At 35.5% G+C, this 23197-nt stretch overlaps 1 protein-coding gene across 5 annotated transcripts in view; it reads left to right on the top strand.

Moving 5' to 3' along the window:
- Nucleotides 1-23197, top strand: part of LOC128514699 (1-phosphatidylinositol 4,5-bisphosphate phosphodiesterase beta-1) — a 106122-nt gene that overhangs the window by 60163 nt on the left and 22762 nt on the right. For all 5 annotated transcript variants that reach the window (XM_053488515.1, XM_053488516.1, XM_053488517.1 and 2 more), the window contains exons 7-26: nt 240-315; nt 2004-2104; nt 3157-3323; nt 6278-6424; nt 8997-9154; nt 10866-10948; nt 11313-11397; nt 12894-13068; nt 14465-14551; nt 15000-15067; nt 15956-16052; nt 16206-16290; nt 17778-17902; nt 18449-18603; nt 19347-19511; nt 19632-19731; nt 19945-20049; nt 21538-21653; nt 22211-22346; nt 23118-23171. In XM_053488515.1, the coding sequence (XP_053344490.1) occupies nt 240-315; nt 2004-2104; nt 3157-3323; nt 6278-6424; nt 8997-9154; nt 10866-10948; nt 11313-11397; nt 12894-13068; nt 14465-14551; nt 15000-15067; nt 15956-16052; nt 16206-16290; nt 17778-17902; nt 18449-18603; nt 19347-19511; nt 19632-19731; nt 19945-20049; nt 21538-21653; nt 22211-22346; nt 23118-23171 (2285 nt within the window). The remainder of the gene's footprint in view (nt 1-239; nt 316-2003; nt 2105-3156; nt 3324-6277; nt 6425-8996; nt 9155-10865; nt 10949-11312; nt 11398-12893; nt 13069-14464; nt 14552-14999; nt 15068-15955; nt 16053-16205; nt 16291-17777; nt 17903-18448; nt 18604-19346; nt 19512-19631; nt 19732-19944; nt 20050-21537; nt 21654-22210; nt 22347-23117; nt 23172-23197) is intronic.

Below are 23197 nucleotides of genomic sequence, written 5' to 3' on the forward strand. Positions count from 1 at the left end.
CAACCGTGTTCTATCACACCACCTTAAAATAATTTGAAAATAAAGAAAATTAAAGTCAATAGTTTATTGGATAGTACTGTAGATATTACAGCTTCTTATGTGTCTGTGTACAGTGTATCAGAGTTTTATATGTAAAATGTGGGGTTAGTGGTCTGTAGAATGTATTTTGCTGCTGATTTATTTTTTTTGCGCCATGTTCTACACTTCCCTAAGAGAGCCTCTTGTGTGTTCTGTTCTAGTATCTTCCGTGTGTTTTCGGCAGACAGGAAGCGGGTCGAGAATGCGCTGGAGATCTGCGGTCTTCCATCCGGCAGAGTAAGCTCTGGTTTATGTCTGTCAGTGCTGCTGAGTTTGTTTACTAGCACTGAGATATATTGCAATGTGTAAATGTGTAATAACATGATTACAACGTTCAGCTTCAATTCTTCAGATACATTATGAGGTAATGGTTGGAGGTTGATTTGCAAAAGACAAACAAACTAATAAGACGTTAAAAAACTATTATTTAATCAAATATAATATCTTTGGGTATCCATTTTGCATGCCATGCTGAAGTCATCTCCTCTGGGGAAAAAAAATCTTATAAAACTGTTTACTTGTGATGTTGCCTCACACATTTAAGGTGAAAAATGTTAGTGAATATGCCATTGTTCCCACTGAGCTAAACATCTGCCTCTTTAGTCACATACATCTGATATGTAGCAACGCTAACACACACACACACACACAGTACGTACAGTAGAATAGTGCCCTGTTGTGTTGAATGCTAGCTAGGATTATTATTACTTGTTTTTGTTGTTGTAATGTTGAGTTGAGTTGAGCTAAATGTCAGCACTGCTAATCCCTTTGCTAACCGTGTCGTCTTTCTGTGAATGTGGCTCTGTCTTTGCTCTGATAAAAACCTGCATGACTGAATCATTACATAAACAAGACATAGCGTTCAAGATCCAATTTTTTAACCTACTGTTAAGAGTAATCTTACTTTTTTTATTTGTGCTCCTGTTTCTTTTTTATCCTGTTAAGTCTCACATTCTCCACAATAGATAGGCACTATAAGGCATACTGACTAAAGCAGTTAGTGGTTAAAATACAGTACTAGTCCTGTATTTCGATTAAGTTATAGCAGTCTAGTTTGTTTTAATTGAGACAAATTGCAACTTCTTTTAATTGAGTTAAACTGCATTGCTGAAATGTAACCTTCTTTCTTTTCTACGTAAAGTCATCCAACAAGCAGTAGTCAGGCAATGTGTGAAGTCAAACAGGCTTACTTGGGTAAAGGCAAAGACATAAAGCAGAAACCAGAGACACATCATCATAACCATAAACACTACAGCACGGAGAATACTACAGCACCGTGGGTGTTGGAGTAGTGTATATTATAGTATATATATGAATATATTTGCTGTTAAAAAGTGTGCTTGCACTTTTTATATGGCAATGTCATATTTTTTCTCATACTGTACATTGAGGATTCCAGTAGAGGGCACACGAGAAAATTAAATCAGAGAGAATTTTGGATAAAGTAAAAAAACTTGTACAGTGGGCACAAGGCATTATAGGTGCATCACTTCATCTTCTTACCCTGTTGCAAAGGGGTAGGTGCCCATTCTTTGTCTGAATTTCTTGGTTTATTCCAAGATGACAATATGGAGATTCATCGGGCTCAAATTGTGAAACAGTGGGTCATGGAGCACGAAACATTCTTAAACATGGATCGACCGCTACAGAGTACTGACCTTAACCCCCTTAAGAATCTTTGGGATGTGGTGAAAAAGGTTTTACACAGTGGTCCGACTCTCCCATCTTCAATCTAAGACTTTATGCAAAATAATGCTAAATCTTTTATTTTGTTTGTTTTGGGAGGGGTCATAAAACACCTTTCCTGTAACTGTCTATGTTGAGTTTTTACTGTCTTTCTTTTTCTTTTAAATTAAATTCCACTCGTGCTACTCTAGAAATAGCACTTCAGAGCACTTACTATCTCTTTTTTTTTTCTTCTCCAGAATGACTCGATCCCCCAGGACCAGTTCACTCCAGATATATTCAGAGTGTTCCTCAATAACATTTGTCCCCGGAAGGACATCGATACCATCTTCTCAGAAATGTAAGCTTATTTTATGGTTCATGCTGAGTCCAGGTTTATTGCTGTGTCCCTCCAAATTGGAATGTATAGTCTGCTGGAAGGCTGCAATAGTCCAAGAAAGATACACAGATATTCCCATCAATCTGAACAGAGCAAGCTTGCAAATTAAACCCATACATTAAATCGTGTATTGGATAAATGATATGATATGAAATAGATTTTCCTTAACTGGTTATATATGAAATATAACCAGCTGTAGCATCGGGTTATATTGGTTATAACCAGTTGCTGAATGGTGAATTAGCTGTTGTAAAATGCCCCTTGGGGTGAAGTAGTGTATATGGAAATGAATCATGTTTCCACTGGAGAGCCATCGTCAGTCTGACGGGAGAATAAATCAATAATTGTCTGGTGCATCCCACTACTATGTTCACTGTTTTCCAATATCATCATATTCCAAAGGGTTTTCCTTCTATACAACAGCACTAGGCAAACAAGTAAAGTTTTCCTACTTCATTAATAAATGTCATACATTTAGTATTGTGGCATGCTTCTGAAATGTTACAGACAAATCAGAATGCATTCTGTACTGACAACTCTTGTTTAGCTTACAAACGAACATTGGAGACTTGCATAAATGTTAAAAAGCCCCTTAAAATCTTAAATAACCCATATTTTTATAATATTTATTATATTTACTAATAAATATAATAAATATATAATAAAAAATAGGGGTTATTTAAGATTTTCTGCAATCTTTAAGGTTTTTTGTTAAGGCGCTTTTTTACGATTCACCATACAAGTCTCTCTTAATTTATTGTTTCTGTGAAAAAGATAATGCATCACAATAAATTTAATTATAGCCGGAGTTATTGTCTATGCTACTTTACTCTATGTTTGTAAAAAAAAAAAAAAAAAAGACTCAAACTAAATGAAGTATTTATGCAATTGTATACCATCTGAATGCAATATATTTTTCCATGACTTTTTCTGGTCAGCCATCTGTTGGTGTTCACATACTTCAGCCACTCTGTATCACTTATTTCTCTCTGTCCTTTACCCTGCCTCTGTAGTGGCGCTAAGAGCAGGCCATACCTCACAGTAGATCAGATGACAGACTTCATCAACAACAAGCAGCGGGACCCTCGGCTGAACGAGATTCTGTACCCACCGCTGAAGCCTGAGCAAGTGCAGGCGTTGGTGGAGAAGTATGAACCTGACACTATGCTCTGTCAAAGAGGTTAGAGCAGCCACAGGCTACTAAAATAATGATGATGCTTTAAATTACTGCTATGTGATGATTGAATAATCATTTTTTAAGTGGCATATAAATACATGTCCTAAAGGATCACATAATGAACAAATCAAATAGCAATTTACAATGTATATAGTTTGCATTTACAGAATTGAACTTTTATATATATATATATATATATATATATATATATATATATATATATATATATATATATATATATATATATCACATACAGTACTCTATGTCATTATGTCCAGGCTAAAGTTGTTTTTTCCTTATTTACCTGTGTAAGCAAAGTCTAGGACTCAGAAAATTAATCAATTGTATGCTGCACATAAATAAGTTATTCGCACATACTATATTTGTATATATTGACATAAAACTAGTCTAGTTACAGTACATGTAAAATATATGAATTGAATTATTATGAATCTGATTTCTTTCACAACATGTACAAGGGCCATGTGTGTTTTTCTCAGTAATTCAACAGAGCCGAATAACAAATACCTTACAGATTAACTTTTTTTGTCTGATTTCATTCTCATCTCGTGCTGAAATCAAAGCTTATATTTGTAAGGAAAACCAAAAATTTTTGGAAAAAAAACATAAAAATAATCTGGTTAACACTAGCAATTCTGGCCAGGAGTACATCACTCATCATTGACATAACAGTTTGAAACATGTTTGCAAAATGTATTTAGCTCCTGGAGGCACTGCTGCTGTCTGTGTAAACTTGCTTATACATGCTCTTCTGAAAATCTTCTCAACTTTTTTCATGAGCTTGTGCTTTGATCCATACTTGTAGAAGGCATATGGCAAACTTATGGCGATCTGGTACAGAATTAAAAGTGTGAGGGACAGAAAAAAGTAAAAAAAGGTAGAGAGTAAGGAAGAAAAGAGATGTGAGTTTTAAGTAACGCTGCTGACTGGTCAGCTGTGATTTACGTTACTTTAAGCAATATCATATTAATTAATTAAATATTTCTCAATAAAAAAGTAAAGTATTACTTACTTATGCTTTTCTAGCAGAAATAATAAAATAATAATTTTACTTATACTGTATAACCTTTCCCAAGGTCGTCTTCCAATTTAAACAGAAGATAAATGATAACATTGAACATGACATGAAACCTACATTAAATAAAACAAGAGACAGTGTCATACTGTAATCTCAAGCATTTAAAACCAAATGGAAATTCAATTGGAGATTTGAGTAATAGAATCCCGAGGAAGCCACACTCACTTAATAGCACTTCCGCGAGCTTGTTGATGATGTTGCTAAGGCTGCTGCTGTAACCATCTCCAAGAAGACCAATTTTCCATTTCAAGCACAGACGAATGGTGTGATAGACACAGTGAAAAGTCCCAGTGGAGTTTTAAGAAATATACACAGTCTTGAAACGTTCAATCAAGCAGTGGACTGGAGCTAGTTGATGTACAATGTATTTTAACAGAAAAGTTTCAGACTTCAAACAGATAAGAGTTTAAGCTAAAGCCATTTTTGTTTGTGATAAAAGGTTTATAGTTTTAAGGCGATCTAAGGATAGTAGTGGCTCAGCATTCATGGGTCTTAACTAAAGAGCAAAAGGCAGGCAAGGCTTTTAACCTTCAAGTCAATGTGAATGAAAAAAAAATCACCTGTCAAATTAATAAAATAAAATGTAAACGCAATAACTAGAGAAAGATGTATTTTCAGGACTCCACTCCATAATGAGGGTTATTACAATTAAATAGTGACACAGTCAGTGTGATCTACATCCACAGGTGCTTTTCTCACAAGGCTGAAAAGGTGAGGACCTGCTGAGATGAAAGTCACCCACCATTGCCTCATTATAAAGACTGTGTTCATATGTCAGAGGAAAAAACGTTGTTAATTAGGCATTGGAAGTCTTCCGAGTGCATGGCAAGTTTAATTAGTGCAAAGTGGCCAGAGGGACTGAAGAGATCTCCTGTAGACTGGAACTCTTCCTGAAGGATCTGGTGGTGTTGAAAACCACCTGTCCATATTTTCCCTGGAGACAAGACACCTAAATGTTCAAACAGCTTTGGCTGTCATTGACCATCACACTAATTGGCTGGGAACTTGGACTAAGTTTGTGCTAGTTGCTGTTGAAGTCTTATTAAAATATGTTTTTTATCTAAAGTGTTTGAAATTATATAGTTGTAAGTTTATAATAATAATAATTATTATTATTATTATAATTTAATAGGCTTCAACTTTTATTTTTCCCTTATATTAGGTAAAGTACTGTATATACTGTAGTCATTACAAATCATTTAATTATTTCCCATCAGTCCAACCAGGTATTACTTGTCAGAATGGTTACACTGTTTGAATGATGATGGTGTTACGATAGTTTTTTAGGAATTCTGTTAATGTATGGTTGTTATTGGACTTTGCATCTTTTTTTTAGATAATTTAATATTAACTACAATAGCTTTGTGAATTTTAAGGTGTTTGGTGGGAGTACAGAGCTTACTGTTTCGAACAAAAATTGGATTTTCACCTCATGAGAATACATTGTACAAACAAACCTGAAAGTCTAAAACTTTAATAAACCTATTTAAAAAATGTTATTTCATCCAAATACTAATGTTGCTAATGCCATTAAATTAAATAAATAAAAAGTTTTGCACTTTAATCTCATTGTTTTTAATAGCTATTTAATAGTTATTTTTGCTGCATACAGCAACCCCATTAGTATCTCATCCTGTCTTACAAAAGACTAGGGTTTGATTCCCTAATAGAAAAACCTAGCAGACGTGCACAAGTCCGTATACTTATACCAGTGCGGTTCCTAAGGTGTGATAAAATCGGGAGGTGTGTGTCAGGAAGGGGACTTGGTGTAAAACCCATGCCTGTACAATAAGTACTATATAGACTGAAGTATTTCTTTCATATCTACTGTGTGTAAACACTCTATCTTGTTCCTCAGGGCAGATCTCTGTAGAGGGTTTCGCCAGGTATCTAAATGGAGAAGAGAACAGCATCATTCCTCCTGAGAAATTGGACCGAAGTGAGGACATGACATTTCCTTTGTCCCACTATTTTATTAACTCCTCCCACAACACCTACCTCACAGGTCAGTGAAGCAGACCGAGTACATGAGTGAGTACATGTTGAACAATTAAACAATTAAGTTGTACTTTAAGTATGAGTATTGTAGATTAAAAAAGTTTTTTTTTTCATGATGTCATTAAGTAAGAGCACCAGTATTTTAAAGTCTACAATTATCCTATAATTACTTAAGTACTGTACCTAAGTAGCTGCGAAATGTTCAGGACACATAATTGTCTTTCCCATAGTCTTGCCTTTAAAATGGTAATTAGAGAAACATAAAAGCGCATGCCCTCTTTTGACCCTATAAAACATTTGTTTGTTCCATTTCTTACTGGAAACATTTATAGAAAAGTAGGTGTTTAACTTGATTTCCTGTGGCATTGAGAATTACCAGCATGTAGTTCACGCCTCCAAGCCTGCCAGAAGGTTCTGGAGTGATACGTTTTTAACTGTGTCTAGGCCACTACGTCAAAAAAATCTCAGAGAATCTGACCGGTGGCACAAAATGCAGACAACAAAAACAAATCACATTTTGTACATTTTGTACATTTAGCTCTTTTGTGAAAATATAAAATAAAATAATTAACATTAAAAATAGAAATGAGATATCAAATAAAAATAACCCTTCTTCTATTAGAATTTTGTTAAATACTGCATCTGATTTATCTAATGTACTGTTTTAGTTCTAGATAAAGACATAAGAATGTGTAATTGCAGGCAGTTATAAGGAGACAGTATATCAGAAGATAAGACATTTCTGGAAATAACGCAATGCATTTTCTGAAGAAAAAGAGCTAAGAGGCGTTTGCCAGGAAAATGACCCCTCAATTGTCTCAAAAGCTTCTTGCTCTGCTGTAATATTGTGATACTAATAGGGACATAATTGCTTTGCTAATGATGGTAATACATTCAGAATAAGCCCCATTAACTTCCATTCTTTCCAAGAATTGTCACATGCAATATGGTCTATTTGATTGGAAATTTTAGACACTGAACTGTTTCTTTCACAGCCAAGACAAGTTGAAATCCTTACAAAACAGAGCAGTGTTATTTTTGATGTACAATAACTTCATAATTTTACTTAATTTTTTTGCATACTTGTCGCACTTTAGTGATTCAGATCATCACAAATTTTAATATTACACAAAGATACCTTGAGTAAATTATTTGATGATTTTGTTTATTAAGGGTCCAAATTTATTATTGTTATTGCTGTCCAAACCTGCCCGGATTCCAGGTAAAAACCTAATAAAGCTAATACCTGGTTATGCCACCCTTGGCGGCAACAACTGCAATGAAGCATTTGAGTGACATGACAATGAGTCTTTCACATTGGTGTTTGATTGCCTCACATTTGACTAGGCCACTCCAAAACTTTTTTTTTTTTAAACATTTAGAGATGAACTTGCTGGTGTGTTCCGAATCATTGTCCTGCTGCATAAGTGCGCTTGAGCTTAAGGTCACAAACTGATGCCCAGACATTCTCCGTCCAGTTTTTCTGGCAGAATTCAAGATTCTATTAATTATGGCAGGTCATCCACATCCTGAAGCTGCCAAGCAGCCCCAGACCATCACCCTAACATAATTACATTACCACCATTACCATGCTTAAGTGTAAGATATGATGTTTTTTATGAAAAGTTTACGCCTAATGTAAAGGGACACACACCTTCCAAAAAGCTAAACTTTGGTCTCCTCAGTCCACAAAATATTTGCCCAAAAGTCTTTATGATAATCAAGATGTTTTTTGGGAAATGTGAGACGAGCCTTTGCGCTATTTTTGGCCATCACTGGCTTTCGTCTCAGAACTTTTTAATGGATGCCATTTTTGCATAATTAATTATTATTGTCAAATCATGAACACTGACCTTAACTAAGGCAAGTGAGGTCTGTAGTTGTTTAGATGTTGGTCTGGGTTCTTTACTGAGCTCCTAGATGAGTTGTTGTTGTGCTCTTGGAGTAATTTTGGTAGGCCGGCCACTCATGGGATGGTTCACCACTGCTTCAAGTTTTCTCCTTTTGTAGATAATGGCTCTTACCTTTATTTACAAGAGTCCCAAAGGCTTAGAAATGGTAACCTTGGGAACCCAGCTTGACACATGTTAATAAGTTTGTTTCTTATTTGCTCTTGAATTTTTTTCTTTTTAATATCTTTTAGCATGCTTCACTTTGTCGATTACGTTCTATTTAAGTAATTTATTGATCCAAAAGTCAGTAGTCAGGCCTGGGTGTGGCAATTACTTTTGCAGGTGTGGCCAGGCACCTTAATAAAGGGAAAAAAGCTGTAAAAAAATGCATTAGAAATGCATTTAAAAACTGCATTATGTACTGTGTTCACTCAGGATGTCTTTGGGTAATATTAAAATTTGTTTGACGAGTGTCACAAATATGCCAAACAATAAAAATTTCAGGGATGGGACAAATAGTTTTCATGGCACTGTTTTTCATCTCTGAGGTATTTTATGTAACATGTTTTTATAAAAAGATGACTTTTCTCAATAGGTCCAGCCTGATGTTCGAATGCTGCGAATGTTGCACTTGATGTGTGTTCTGGTGTCTCTGCTGGAGTCTGAGTGTCAGTGTGATTTGTGCAGCGGGGCAGTTGGCGGGAAACTCTTCAGTGGAGATGTACAGGCAGGTGTTGCTGTCAGGATGCCGCTGTGTTGAGCTGGATTGCTGGAAGGGACGCACAGCTGAAGAGGAGCCCATCATTACCCACGGCTTCACCATGACCACTGAGATCTCCTTTAAGGTAAACTAACACTAATAATTGGATGATCAGAGCCTGTGAGAGCATGTGAGAGATACAATGAAGGTACATTGTGATGGGTTGCTGTGCTAGGTTCTTGTGGATTGAATAACATGCAAGAAAACATTTCACTTGGTGTCTTCTCAGCAGCAGCACAGGGAATGTCACTGTGTTGCCAGCTAATAACTAAAAAAAATAAAAAAAAGCAAAAATATCTTAAGAGTTTTAAAAATAGATTGTAAAAGCACTTAAACTTGTGTATGTATTACAAATCCTGCAATAAACATGCACATGCACACTTCATAGGTGTTCTCCAGTAATACTACAGCTCTGATTATTTTGCAAAAAAGAATAGGTACAGTGGGTATGGAAAAGAATCACTCCCTTAAAATAATCACATTTTTAATATTATCACACGGGTTTTGTTTTACCCAGCTGCATTTTCTCAGTGCACCTTTTAATATGCAACTGAAAGATATAACTCATGTGAGAAAAATATTTTAAGGAGAAAAAAAACAATTACTGATATGGACAAGAATCACCCCCTCATCTCTTAAAAGCATGACCTACTTAACTAACAAACGATTCAAATGCAGAACAGTTACTACTGTAGTCACACTAAATTTTCTAACAATCAACAGAAATAAAAACAAAGAAAATATGAGCTCACTGCTGCTGCTTCTTACTTTAAAACTAATTCTATTTTTCTTTCCTCTTAAATGATGAAGACAGCGACCTAATCATTCAGGTTATCCTTGGTCTTAGTAAATCTAACAGCATATTCTTTTATTGAAGAAACTGTTGCTCTTTAAGCAATTTCACCCACAGTTGCTGTAGTGATGGGAGTCTGGAACCATTCATTAGCAGATTGATTAAACCAGTTGGTGATCGATTAATAATTGGTTTAACAGTACAGTGTTTTTTAAAAGTTTGGGTCATTCAAAATTGTTAAGGTTTTTTGAGGTGCTTTACTAGCTTACATTCTGCTGCAAGCCATGCTGGTTAAGTTTGTTCGCCATTTTGACTAAGTCACCAACAGTGTCACCAGTAAATCACCCCCCAATAATTAGATGATCACACCTTTTCCACTAAGGCAATTCGATGCATGCAAAGATATTTGTTGCTCCAGTTTATTTTAATTATAAAATGCTCAGAAGTTGTTTAAGTGTAATAAACACCGTAATGTCTGAACTCTATGAAAAATCTATATTTCTGTTTAGAAAATTTACTACACCACACACACCTTGTTGCTTGGGATATGTTACAGTATAACACAATCATAAATCTAGAGTTTATGCAAAGATTCCCATTCTATTACCAACCAAAACAACAATTAACTCTCATAATGCATATTACAGTAAATGAAACAAAAAGGAAAAGTGCCATACAGTACAGTATACATAGACAAAGAGGAGAGTGCTGGAAAAAATGGGGTAAATTGTCTAAGCATGTTCATACTCAGCAAATGCAATGGATTTGAAAAAACCCTATTTGAAGATAATTTGCACTCTCTTATTAGGTCATCATAGCTAATCTCCCACTTCTGATGAGACACACACACAGATTGACTGGTAATAAGATTGCATTTCCATCTGGAGTGGCATAAGAAATATCTCATTATCAGCATTCATCACTGCAGCACGAGGTCTGTGATGGATCCTGAAAGTGATTTGTGGCTTGATGATGATTGTGCAATGCCACATGTCTTTTTCAGGAAGTGATTGAGGCCATTGCTGAGAGTGCTTTCAAGACATCCCCTTTTCCTGTCATCCTTTCATTTGAGAACCATGTGGACTCGTAAGTTAAACGACAATCCTACTACACTCAGACTACGTAGTTCTCAGTTTCTCAGACCATACTGTTCTCCCAAAAGCATTTGATGATGAGGCAGAAGTAATCTGCTAATAATTGTTTCAATGACTCACCTAGGGTCCTGATCAGTGTTACATAGAGACAATGTGAAATAAAGTGGTCTTAGTTATTGTAGAAGACCGGTACATTGCTCGCTATATGTCATTTTAAGAGCAGATGTGTAAATAAGCTTTGCCTTGACAAGGACAAGAAATTTAATTGTCTTTTGTCAGACAGCAGAGAGTTAATGTAAATGTCTGAGGTCATGGCCATAGCACTGATTGTCTGTCTTTTTGTCTTGTCTTTACAGCCCCAAGCAGCAAGCTAAGATGGCTGAGTACTGCAGATCAATATTTGGAGATGCTCTGCTTACAGAGCCACTGGAGAAATACGCAGTGGGTTCATATTCATGTTCTACTAACCTTAGCTTACCTTCAGGATAAATTTTGAATTTGTAAAATTGTAGAAATTGGCTTGATACCTACACCTAACCAAGCCCCTCTCATCCATTACCAAATTTCTACTTACACATACACATGAGAACTCCAAACATTTGCATAAACACAATATTTATGCAACATAATGTCTTTTCTGTCAATTTACACCATGTATCTGGTGAGAGTTCCAACATTAAAAATGGTAGGAGGAAAGAAATACCATTAATCAGCCGTACAGTACGTTTATCACAATGCCAAGCGCTGTCACTTGGAGCAGATTAAATGGAAATATGCCAGTGGCTGATCTAAATGCTAGTGCTTGGCAAACCTTTATCTGTACCCCCATCACAATCCTCACCCCCCAGTTGTCATAGCAACCAGTTCAAAGCATGCTTTGTGCTCCTTGTAGAGGGACTCTGAGCCCCTGTTTTTTGTCCTTACGTAACTGATTTCCTCCTTTCATCCCCACTCTTTGACTCATTAGGAAAGGTTGTGAATGACTTGTGGTAAAACACTCATTGTGCTGGCTAGATTTATTGCGAGAGGGAAGGCCTGTATCTTGGCTGCACTGTCACTGTGGCCTTTGTGCAGGAGACCATGTGAAGTTAGCCTTGTCTCTGCAAGCCAGGCCAACTGTCCAACTGTGAAGAGCTTATTGGAATTAAGATCCAAGTTATCTCCATTTTCCCAAGCATAGGATGGGAGGGCCCAGAAGAGGGAGCAGACTTTTGCACCTGATTATTCCTTTAGAAATCATCATGGAAAGGTCTGAGTTTTAAGATAAAGTTAATTGCTTTGAGTCACATGTTTCACACTTGTTCCGCTCTCCGTTCTCTCTCTCTCTCTCTGTCTCTAGCTCACTCTGTTTTAATATTAATTAAAGTAACAAAAAGTACAGGAATTTTTTTTTTTATAGAAACATACCCAAACTATATTCTTTCCTGGACTCTAGACTATGATTTATTCTGTAACATTTCTTACACTTTGCTATGAAAAGCACCACTAAATCTGCAGAACCATTTCAAATTATAAGAATGTATTATTTTTTACTTGAGATTTATTTTTATATCATTCAGAATGAAGAGAATGAAGTTTGTAAAAAAAAGAATAATCAAAATTGTGTTTTATGCAACACAAATATTAAGGAAATAAAAACAAAACAAACATAAAAACATGGGATAAGAATGCTAAATTGAAAAAGAAAAAAGCTGTTTTATTACTGTATTGGTATTTTTCTGTCATTATGACATTCTAAGAAGCCTGTAAACATCCAAATGAGTTAGTTTTAAATATGACCAAAAGCATGCATGTACTAGACCTACTGTAGAAAGATGTTAGACTGTACATATATTGCTCAAATGTAGTGTTATGCGTTTATACCCATGGTAATTATTGGTAAGTTGATATCGTTAATATCCAGTTCTGACATGCCACTGATATACCACTGGTTTTAGCTGGAAGCGGGAAGCCCTTTGCCCAGTCCCATCGACCTCTTAGGAAAAATTCTCATCAAGAACAAGAAGAATTCCCACAAGGGCAATGGCAGCACAAAGAAGAAGCTCTGTGAGCAGACCTCTAATACGTACAGCGATACATCCAGTGTGTGTGAGCCATCCTCTCCAAGTGCAGGTACTTGACTCTTTATTTTAACATGTCTCAGCACTTCCCTTTAATTAGTCACTGGTTACATGTCACATAGGCATCTTTATCACTAGAATGGTTCCATAGGTTTTACATGTAAAAAAAAAAAAAAAAAAAGTCCTCTTAAATTCCTGTTTTTTTCTTTTTCCTTTGTTCAGTACTACAGTTGTTTTGTAGGACTGGACAGAAATTTGTCTTTTTAACAATATGTGGATAGCTTCTGCAGAAACAGAGAATGCTATTAAAACAAATTAAAATAACACACTGATAATTTGTTCTACACACTTGCCCTCCTACTAGTTATGTTAGTTTATATTTCAGCTGCAGCTGTGAAAGAAGCCTGTAATTACGTTTTCAGCAAGGATGCTTTTGGCTGCCATTTGTGCTGAAGATCCTCAGGGGGTGAATGATAGCAGGCAGCCTGGTCGATATTCTCACTGTTAGCTATCAACCTCAGTCACAGAGAGCTCCATCAATAACCCTGCTGAAACTAATCATCTGCTAGCCTGAGCTGATACTGCCCTCTGCTGGGCAAAAATGCTCCAACATATTACCAAGAAACATCCAATCAGAGTGAATACTCAAGTATAGACTAAATATGACTTTAGTTAGATATAAGTGTATTGATTAAATGAAGGTATTTAACACTTGAGACTTGAATGTCCTCATATATATATATATATATATATATATATATATATATATATATATATATATATAAAATAAATGATTCCCATGTGAGGACTGTTGGAGTATTTTTTATTTTTTTTGCCAAGTCTCTGTGTATTGGATATTAATTAACTTGATAGTCATCGGCTGCTCATAAAAAAAAAAAAAAATAAAAAGATTTAGGAGAAATTCCATTGTCTCAACAGTAGATTCCAAGTCGCAGGATAATAAATGAAAATCAAAAGAAAAGGCATGCTCACAGTAATGCCCAAACAAAAGTTACATTTAGTGCCAAGTGACTCTTGTGTTCACAATAAATTTTTATAATAGCTTTCATTCTCTAGAATTACAGTATGTCCGTTTTATTTCTCTTAGTATTTTTTTTCTTTCATTTGATGATGATTTAGTTAGTTCTTTCTCTCTTCCGTATTTTTTTCAACTGAAAAAAGCCTGATATTGCTAACAAAAAGAAGGGGATTAAACTAATGGAAGTAAAAAAAAATGGAAGTTCTATCAAAGAATGAGGAAACTGATGGAAACTCACGCATTTCACCAGTAATATAACCAGTTAATAGTACATAACATAAGTTGATTATGAGATTAAAAACAAAAGGAACTAGGTTTTTAAAATCTGTGTAAAGGAAAATGATCAATATCCTAATAGAGAGGATTTGGCCTTTGCATTGGAAATGACTGAACCTGGGCTTCTTTACAGGCTCCACGAATCATGACATGCCAGACTCCAGCCAGCCAAGCTCAGAGACGGGCAGTGACAGCAGGCTACAGGGAAGAAAATATATTGGTGAGATAATGTTGAGCTACCCTGTGGACCACCACCCAGAAAAATAATGTGTTTTTTGTTTTACACTAAGAAGAGTAGTAGTAGAAGTGTGTAGTATAAAGCATCACATCTGGAATAAATTGAAATGAGTCATGGAAATTATATATAAATATTTTAAATTATTATTTTCTCCCTGTTTGACTTCAACAGCCTTCGTACTGTATATACAAGATTTCACCCCTTTTTTTAATGTTTATTTTCTTATTGTAGTTTGCACCACATTACCAAGACAAATTCTTTGTTTCAGAAAAAAATATTGATTCAAATTCTTATTGTGTATTTATTATTAAACATTGTATGCATGTATTAACTAAAATATTGAAATAATTTGCCTTGATCTGTTAAATTGCATTAAGCTATCCATAACATTTAGAACACAAATAAATACTAGCATTTTGACTGTCATCAGGTGAGGTTGATGGAGAAAGCGAGGATGAGGATGAGGATGATGACGACTGTAAAAAGTCCATGGATGAGGTAAACACTATTATCCCTGTAGGCTTAATATATTTTAACATACCCTACTGTTCAAAAGTTTGGAGTCACTTTCTAACTCCGTGATCGTTCCTGATATTTATATATTTCTACATTGTAAAGGAATGCTGAAGGCGTCCACAAATGCATTAATCTCCTTTAAACAGTTAATGGTGAGATGTTTCTGCTACTTATGCTCTGTAAGGACTTTATAACACCTCTAATCTGAGGTGCTGTTAATTTGTCATTTTTTAGGCTGATAACTCTAAATGAACTTCTGGTCTGCGACAGAGGTAGGTTTTGGTCTCGCCCTCCTGGGATGGTCTTTATGAGAGCCAGTTTCATTATGGTGCTTGACGGATTTTGCAAATGCACTTGACAATACAGTTCTTGCAAAAACTATTACAGAAAGGCTGACCCCTGTGTCTTAAAATAGCAACTAACTGTTGTTTTTCTTGTTTTTACTTAATTGCCTAATTCCATATGTGTTATTTTATAGTTTTGAAATCCCCAGTATTGTTGTAGAATGTAGAAAATAAATCACTAAACAAAAACAAAGAAATTTGCAACTGACCCCAAACTTTTGAACGGTAGTGTATGAAAATACAGTATATACTATCGTATACTTTAGCTGTTCCCATAAATCTCTGTGGCAAAGATTTAGTTACACATATCCACCATCCCACTTACACACACTTGCACAGAAAAGGGCGTTTACTTTGTATGCACTCAGCTGTTTATCACAAACATGTACTAGCTGTGCACATTTAAAAAATATATATATATATATATATATAATTAGCTTGATTCACTTTTTAATATGAAGCAGTATTAGGCATTGATGTAGGTTAAGAAAGTGTGGGTGCACTGTTTACCATGTATCTTGTTTAGGGGACAGCAGGAAGTGAAGCATTTGCCACTGAGGAGATGTCCAACTTAGTCAACTATATCCAGCCAGTCAAGTTCACGTCATTTGAAGCATCTAAAAGTAAGTTTGTTAATTTATTAAGTAAAAAATTTAACGCATGCAGTATTTTTACATAATGTGCCATAGTTTAGCAGGAACACATCATGCCTTACACTGTAGATGCAATGTTTTATAAGCTTGATCATACACACATTTATGTTATCTTTTTTACAGAGTCAAATAAAAGTTATCACATGTCCTCATTCGTGGAGACAAAGGCATTAGAGCAGCTGACGAAGGCTCCAGTGGAGTTCGTGGAGTATCCTTCTGTGCAGATTAAATACAGAGGAACTTTTTTCCCGGTGTCCAGGCTAAAATAAAATGTAGAATTAAACATAACACAATGTTCTGTTATAGAAAAATATAAACGATGAAGCACTGTTATACTTCTCAAAGTGTTTTATTCCTTTTAATCCATCACATTTCACAAACGAATACGCATTGATTTTTTCAGTATAGTTTTTATCTGTGTATAGTAATATTTTGTTAAAAAGTAAAATCCATGGACTAAGCTGTCTCTTAAATTGTAGTGCCTGGAAAGAGTCATTCCTTTCCCAGTCTCTCTTTTTTTCCTTTTCTTTCTCTTCTTGTTTGTACTGAAATTCATAACATAAATAAGGTAATTTGCGTCTGACAATAACAAAACACTGCGACTGGAGTGTTTTTGCATAAATGTTAAATAATCTCCGTACAAAAGGTTGAGAAAGTTTAGTTTTAGCTTAAATTATTTTATCATACAGGTTTGTGTGAATGAGTTGCTGTTTCTATAAGAATAATAAAATTTAACGTCTCATTAATATATCAATCTAGCTAATCTATACATATAATAGAACTGTAAAGTCTGTACATTGAAGATATTTGTGAAAAAATAATTTAGACGGACATAAGATGAGTAGTAGAACACATTAAGTAGAATTTTTGTCTTGTTGTTTGTGCACACATCAGGTAAAAACTACTGAATACATTTTAATAGGGTTTTGACAGGGGAGCTTGAGGTAACATGTGGGTTTTGTTTCATCACAATCGGCTCACGGGAACAGAATATATGCTACCTTAAATTTAAATGAAATAAAACATCATAAAACATATCATAAAAACAATATTGACCTTAAAAAACTCAAAATTCAACAGATAGTGCTATACATTTTAAAATAAGCGCTTATAAGTGTGCAATTGAAATCTGCTTAATAAATGCGATCTCACACATTCATTTCATGAGAATTAAAAAAATTTGGAATTTTAGTTCATTCCAATATTCAACAGATGGCTTTTTGCATTTTTTTTAAAACACACTTATGAGAGTGCAATTAAATTCCACATGAGAAAAGTCACAGGCACATCTAGTAAACTAAAACCAAACTAATGAAATGTATAGACCATATAGAGAATATATCACAACAATATGAAACCCATCCTCCTGTATGCTTCTGAATGTTGTCGAATAGTGAAAAGCAGCCTGAACTAGACAGAGACATTCCACAACAGGGGACTAAGGACAATAAAAAATGCAACAATAACTAAATATCAACTGAAAATGACATGTGATGTGAATGCCCCAAAACCTCATTACTGTATATCGGACACAACCAGGGTAAGGAGACGAAAGGGTGGCTCTGTCCTATCACCAACAGAGAACAGAAACATCACAAATCCAAGACTGCCTTAACACTTACAGTAGTGATACAATTAAGCAATTAAAAAATTAAGCAATTAAATCAATTATTTCTTTAACCAAGTCCACCACAGGTATAACAAACTCCAGCTTAGTCGAATCTACCCCAAAGGTACAAGAGTGGATTCCTCCAACTACATGCCTCAGGTGTTCTGGAATGCTGGATGTCAGCTGGTGGCATTGAACTTCCAGACAATAGGTACAACAATTATACAAATTAAAGTAAGCAGTTCGTTAAAGTAAGCAGTTATTCAATTTGTACACTGAAAAATGGATTGTAGTAAAATTAAATAGGAATATTTACGGAGTGTGCAAATGTGCATAAATGTGTAGATTTGGTATGTCCATAATGTGCAATGTGGGAAAAATGAAAATACGAAATAGAAATGTCTAGGGGGTGTGAGAAGGTGCCTGAATGTGCCGATGTCCAGGGTGAGTGTAAATGTACTGTATGTGAGTGTGCTGATCTGCAGTGATTGTAAATGTCCATAAATATGCAATTTACAAAAATGGAATACAATGTGCAATAATGGAAATATGCTTAGTCCTATGTCCTAATGAAAATACATATATATGTATATATTTACATATTTACATATTTCAGTCTCTCAGCCTAATTATTTCCCCTTAAGCCTTGGCTAAACTTAACTGACTTTTCTGACATTATTCCAGAAGTGAAAAGTCTTGCTGAAAATGATGCATGAATGTATTTCATGACTCACTGCACATGTATATTGTTTGACAGATCTGGCCATGCAACTGAACCTTGGCATGTATGAATACAACGGAAAATGTGGCTACAGGTTAAAGCCTGAGTTTATGAGGAGACCTGATAAAAATTTTGACCCCTTCGCTGAAAGCACAGTGGATGGGATTGTAGCGCACACACTTTCAGTAAAGGTAACCCCTTTGATGTATTGTGTGTACAGAGCATGCTGTTTCTTTTTTTTTCTCTGTTTTCTGATGTTGGCTTGATGTTCTGGAGCTTGTGCTTATATAATGAAATAGACCGGTGGTATTTTTACTGTTTAAAATGTCTTTAGTTTCATGTCAGTTACTTTTACTGTTACCAAAGGTTAAAAAAAAAAAGTATGTTTACAAAAAAGGTGCTATTATCATTGAAGTACAATTTAAACAAATAGGTATAAAGATTGTTTAAATCAGGCTACTATTTGTTGTTATTTCATATTTTATGCAGATTTCATTTTAATATGGTATTACTGACCCCAAAATCTGACCTTTTTTATTAGGGAAATTTATTTTGATAGTTTATTTAAACCTGCTTCCCATTAAAACAGCATGATTTAAAAGCAAATTCGTTGTAATAAAGCATAGTACAGTAAATGGGGGATATTTGTTCAGTTTGTTATTAAAGTGGTTATAGAATTTTCACTACAAAATTGAATATATTTCTTTTAAATACTGGGGAAATTCCATCATATTAGACCAACTTATTGTTTTTTTCTCCCACTGGTTTACCCTTAACATTTCATATTTCTACTTACAAAACCAAAACGATCATGATAATGATTATGAATAATGCTAAAATCAGAAAGTAGAGTCTCTGATTCATTAAATATAAAATGTAAGACTTGATACTACTAGACAAGCGGATCATTAGTGTCTCACAAAATATTTAACAGATCATATCAGGACAGTTCCTGTCCGATAAAAGGGTTGGCACGTATGTGGAGGTGGAAATGTTTGGCCTCCCAGTGGACACAAAAAGGAAAGCATTTCGGACAAAAACATCCCCAGGCAATGCTGTTAACCCTGTTTGGGATGAGGAGCCCATCGTCTTTAAGAAGGTAAACTTAAAGCATCTGGATTTACTACGCACTTTCAGTGTTCTTCTTGTGCTTTATAGCTATATTTCAAATCTGGTCTTATTGATGGTCGCCCTTTCTGTGCTTGGTGCTTTCTTTAAGGTGGTTCTTCCCACTCTTGCGTCTTTGAGAATAGCCGTCTACGAGGACAGCGGGAAGATTATTGGCCATCGCATCATCCCGGTGAACGCCATCAGGCCTGGCACGTAGCTAGATTTTATATCCTCACTTTATTCTGCTTTACACCATGGTCACAATGGCGTCTGTACTGTGCACATCATGATTTTCTACTGTCTGGAAGATACCTCTTACAAGTGCTTAAGCTTAGGACATTACTTCTTTAAAAGCTGCATAGTACTGTGAACAGCCATGATAAACAATCTGCCTCTTCTCTCTTTCCTTCACTCTGTTTCAGGTTACCATTACATTGGGCTGAGAAGTGAGAAGAACCAGACACTAACACTACCTGCTGTTTTTGTCTACACTGAAGTCAAAGACTACGTCCCTGACACTTTTGCAGGTATGCGTTCAGGCTAGAATACTGCATTTTTGGCTTTCCTAAAACAAGTTTAGCATAAAAGTTTCACAGCAAAACGCAATAAACCATTTTCAGACTATTTATTTTACCAAATTCCTCAGGCACACAAAATTGTCTATAACGAAACGATTAATTTAAAAACTAGCCAAAGATCCTTTTGTTAGAAGCTTTGAACTTTCAACTTTTAAGGAAACCATAATATGGATTGGCAGCAATAATATTTGGCAGCAATAGTTGCAATGATGCATTAAAAAAATCTAATTACATAATTTCTTTCTGTCATGTGATCAGTGAAGAGAAAATCCCTCCAAAACAGTGAATGCTGTGAATGAACTAAGGCTACAATATAAGCCACACTGGTCAGATCAGATTTGCATGTCATCATGGTCCATGTTCATAATTGACTATTATCTGACTCTAATATGGACATGTCTGTCCTCTGAACAGCACAGAAGCACACAGTCTTGCTTACCTTATCTCGGTTGAAATACGTCATATCTGTGCAACCACTTATTTGTTTTAAACAATGGATGTGATTTTAGCAAAAAGAATTGCTGGGATTTTGCTATATAGAATGGCAAGCAGTTAGTTGCCTGTATTTGTTGAGGTCCAGAAGAAGTAAGAAAGCCAGATGCCTTGCTTTAGCTGTTTTAGCAGCTGAGCTAGCACTGTTGTGAATTGCCGATGCTGACTGACATCAGCAAGCACCCTGTACATGCACATATGGAAAAAGTCGAATGAATTACCGATCTGCTCGTTCTTATTCAAGTCTCATGGCCACATAGCAAATATATATTCGATCTAGGACCCCATGGGAAAATGACTGAAAAACATCAGATTTGCGTTCAGACGGCCATGAAAAAAATAAGATCTGTGTCAAATTGGGGTAAAAAATAAAAGGGAATTGAGTTTGATTTCTGCATTATATGTATAACAAATCTTTATGAAAAACACTTTTTCTCCTGCCGACTTTTTAGGCTGATTTTTATTTGTGACAAAACTATGGAGTTACAGCATTTTGCTAAAATCATACAAATTTCACACTGATATAACTAAAAGTTTTTTGAGATAATAATTTGGCATATGGGTTTATTAATGCACCTATTATTTAATATATTGTAAATACTTATTGCTTCATTTAAAAAAAAAAGGCATATACGGTATATGATAGCACCTGCATATGAAATTCAGTAACATCCAACTCTTAATCTATAGAGTTTGATATGATGTTGGCCCACCCTTTGCAATTATAACAGCTTCAACTCTTCTGGGACTCTCTGGTGGGATGACAAGATAGTGTGTGTGTGTGTGTGTGTGTGTGTGTGTGTGTGTGTGTGTGTGTGTGTGTGTGTGTATGTGTGTGTGTGTGTGTGTAAACACTGCAAAAATGTAGTTAGCTCATTTTTCTGTCAAATTGTTCGATTGTGATTACGCTTTTGAATGTTGTAACGTCTGATATTGCGTGTGCAGATGTGATCGAGGCGCTGTCAAATCCTATCCGCTACATAAACCTGATGGAGCAGAGAGCCAGTCAGCTTGCAGCTCTCACCCTGGAAGAGGGAGGACAGGAGGTTAATAACAAAGAGGTCTGTACTATGTTTGTGTGTGTTTTAGAAATATTCTTTTTAGTTCCCCTGTTACAAAACAGTTGTCAGTTGAAGCATGAGCTGATTGGTTGGACCTGTGGGACCTTTCTGTCCTTCAGTTGTGTCTAATCAAGCTGATGCAGCAGTGGAAGAGGCAACTGATGAGCTAATGCTATAGCAACTGTTTTCATAGAAGCTGTAGTCTTAGCTCAGTTGTTCGAACCTTAATAAAAACAGAGAGCAGGGTGAAGCCAACAACAGGCTTAGAGGCTTAGAATTAGTCATGATGAGGGTGGGGTACCAGCGCTACATCTATAAAGTCTGCACTGGATTGGAGGTAATTCATGAACTTTTAATATTAGTATTGGTGCATGTTTCAAATGTTTTGAAAGTTTTTTTATTTTTATTTTGGTAAAGGTCAGATCAGCCTTTAGTGGGTCAGCTGTCCGCACAGCACTGATCAGACTTCTATCCTTTTAATTTCACATTAATCTCATGAATTGTCGTCAAGCTTGCCAGCATTTCTGATTTCTTTTGATATCCTTTGTGTGTTGCAGATAGATGCATGCAGGGAGCTTGTGTCAGAGTCGAACAGCGAGACTCAGCGTCCTCCAGCTGAAAATGGAACGAGCCATACTCCTCTCATCTCCCCCAAACCGCCTTCAGTCGTCAGCCATCATGCCCACTCCACAGGTACATGAGCCACAGTTCCACTTTCGAGCTTCAGAAATGATTTATTTTAAGAGATAAATGTCCATTTGTAATAATATGTGTAACATTTGAGTTGTTATGGTGGTAAATGTTGTGTCTTTATTGCCTTTAGCACAACTTGTAAACTGCTAAAGAGTTCAACTAGAATAAATACTGTACATTATTAAGATGTGTATGAATCAGTCATTTTTATTTTCATCCAGATGTGATCAAAATGTGCACTTCTGGCTTATCTTAGTCATATTTTCACAATTACATATTAGAGCCATTCACTTACAGAGCTTATATAGGATTAGGATTCGGTTGACAACAATTATGTCTCATCTTTTAATGCACCTTATTAGTGTTAACTATATCTGCCCTGTGCATCACCCAATTCTTTGTCTCCATCATGGCAATAAATGTCAAGTATGATTTTAATTTAATTTTGTTAGACGTTTTATTAATTTTCCAGTGTAATCAGTAACAAGTACTTACTTTTTGTTGCAAGTTAAATAATTTATTCTTTTTATGAAGTTTTGGGATTGCATTTAAACTAGGATAGCTCCCAGGATATTAACAAGTGGTAACACAAGCACAATTTTGCAGCAAAGAGAATTTGCAAATCCTGTCGCTCTAAGACAATGCAAACGTCAAACAGCCTGTTGCAATACACCATCAGCGTGTACTGTACATGTGTTAGTGTGTGTGTGTGTGTGTGTGTGTGCATATGCACCTATGTGATGCTTATTTTATATGTGCTGTTTGTTTCAGGATCTGTGAAACCAGTTGTTAGGACTGAAGATGTGATTCAGAGTGTTTTGACAGGTACCATAGATAACAAATTCTCAACA

Source organism: Clarias gariepinus, chromosome 27 (assembly GCF_024256425.1).
Source record: "Clarias gariepinus isolate MV-2021 ecotype Netherlands chromosome 27, CGAR_prim_01v2, whole genome shotgun sequence".
NCBI lineage: Eukaryota > Metazoa > Chordata > Actinopteri > Siluriformes > Clariidae > Clarias > Clarias gariepinus.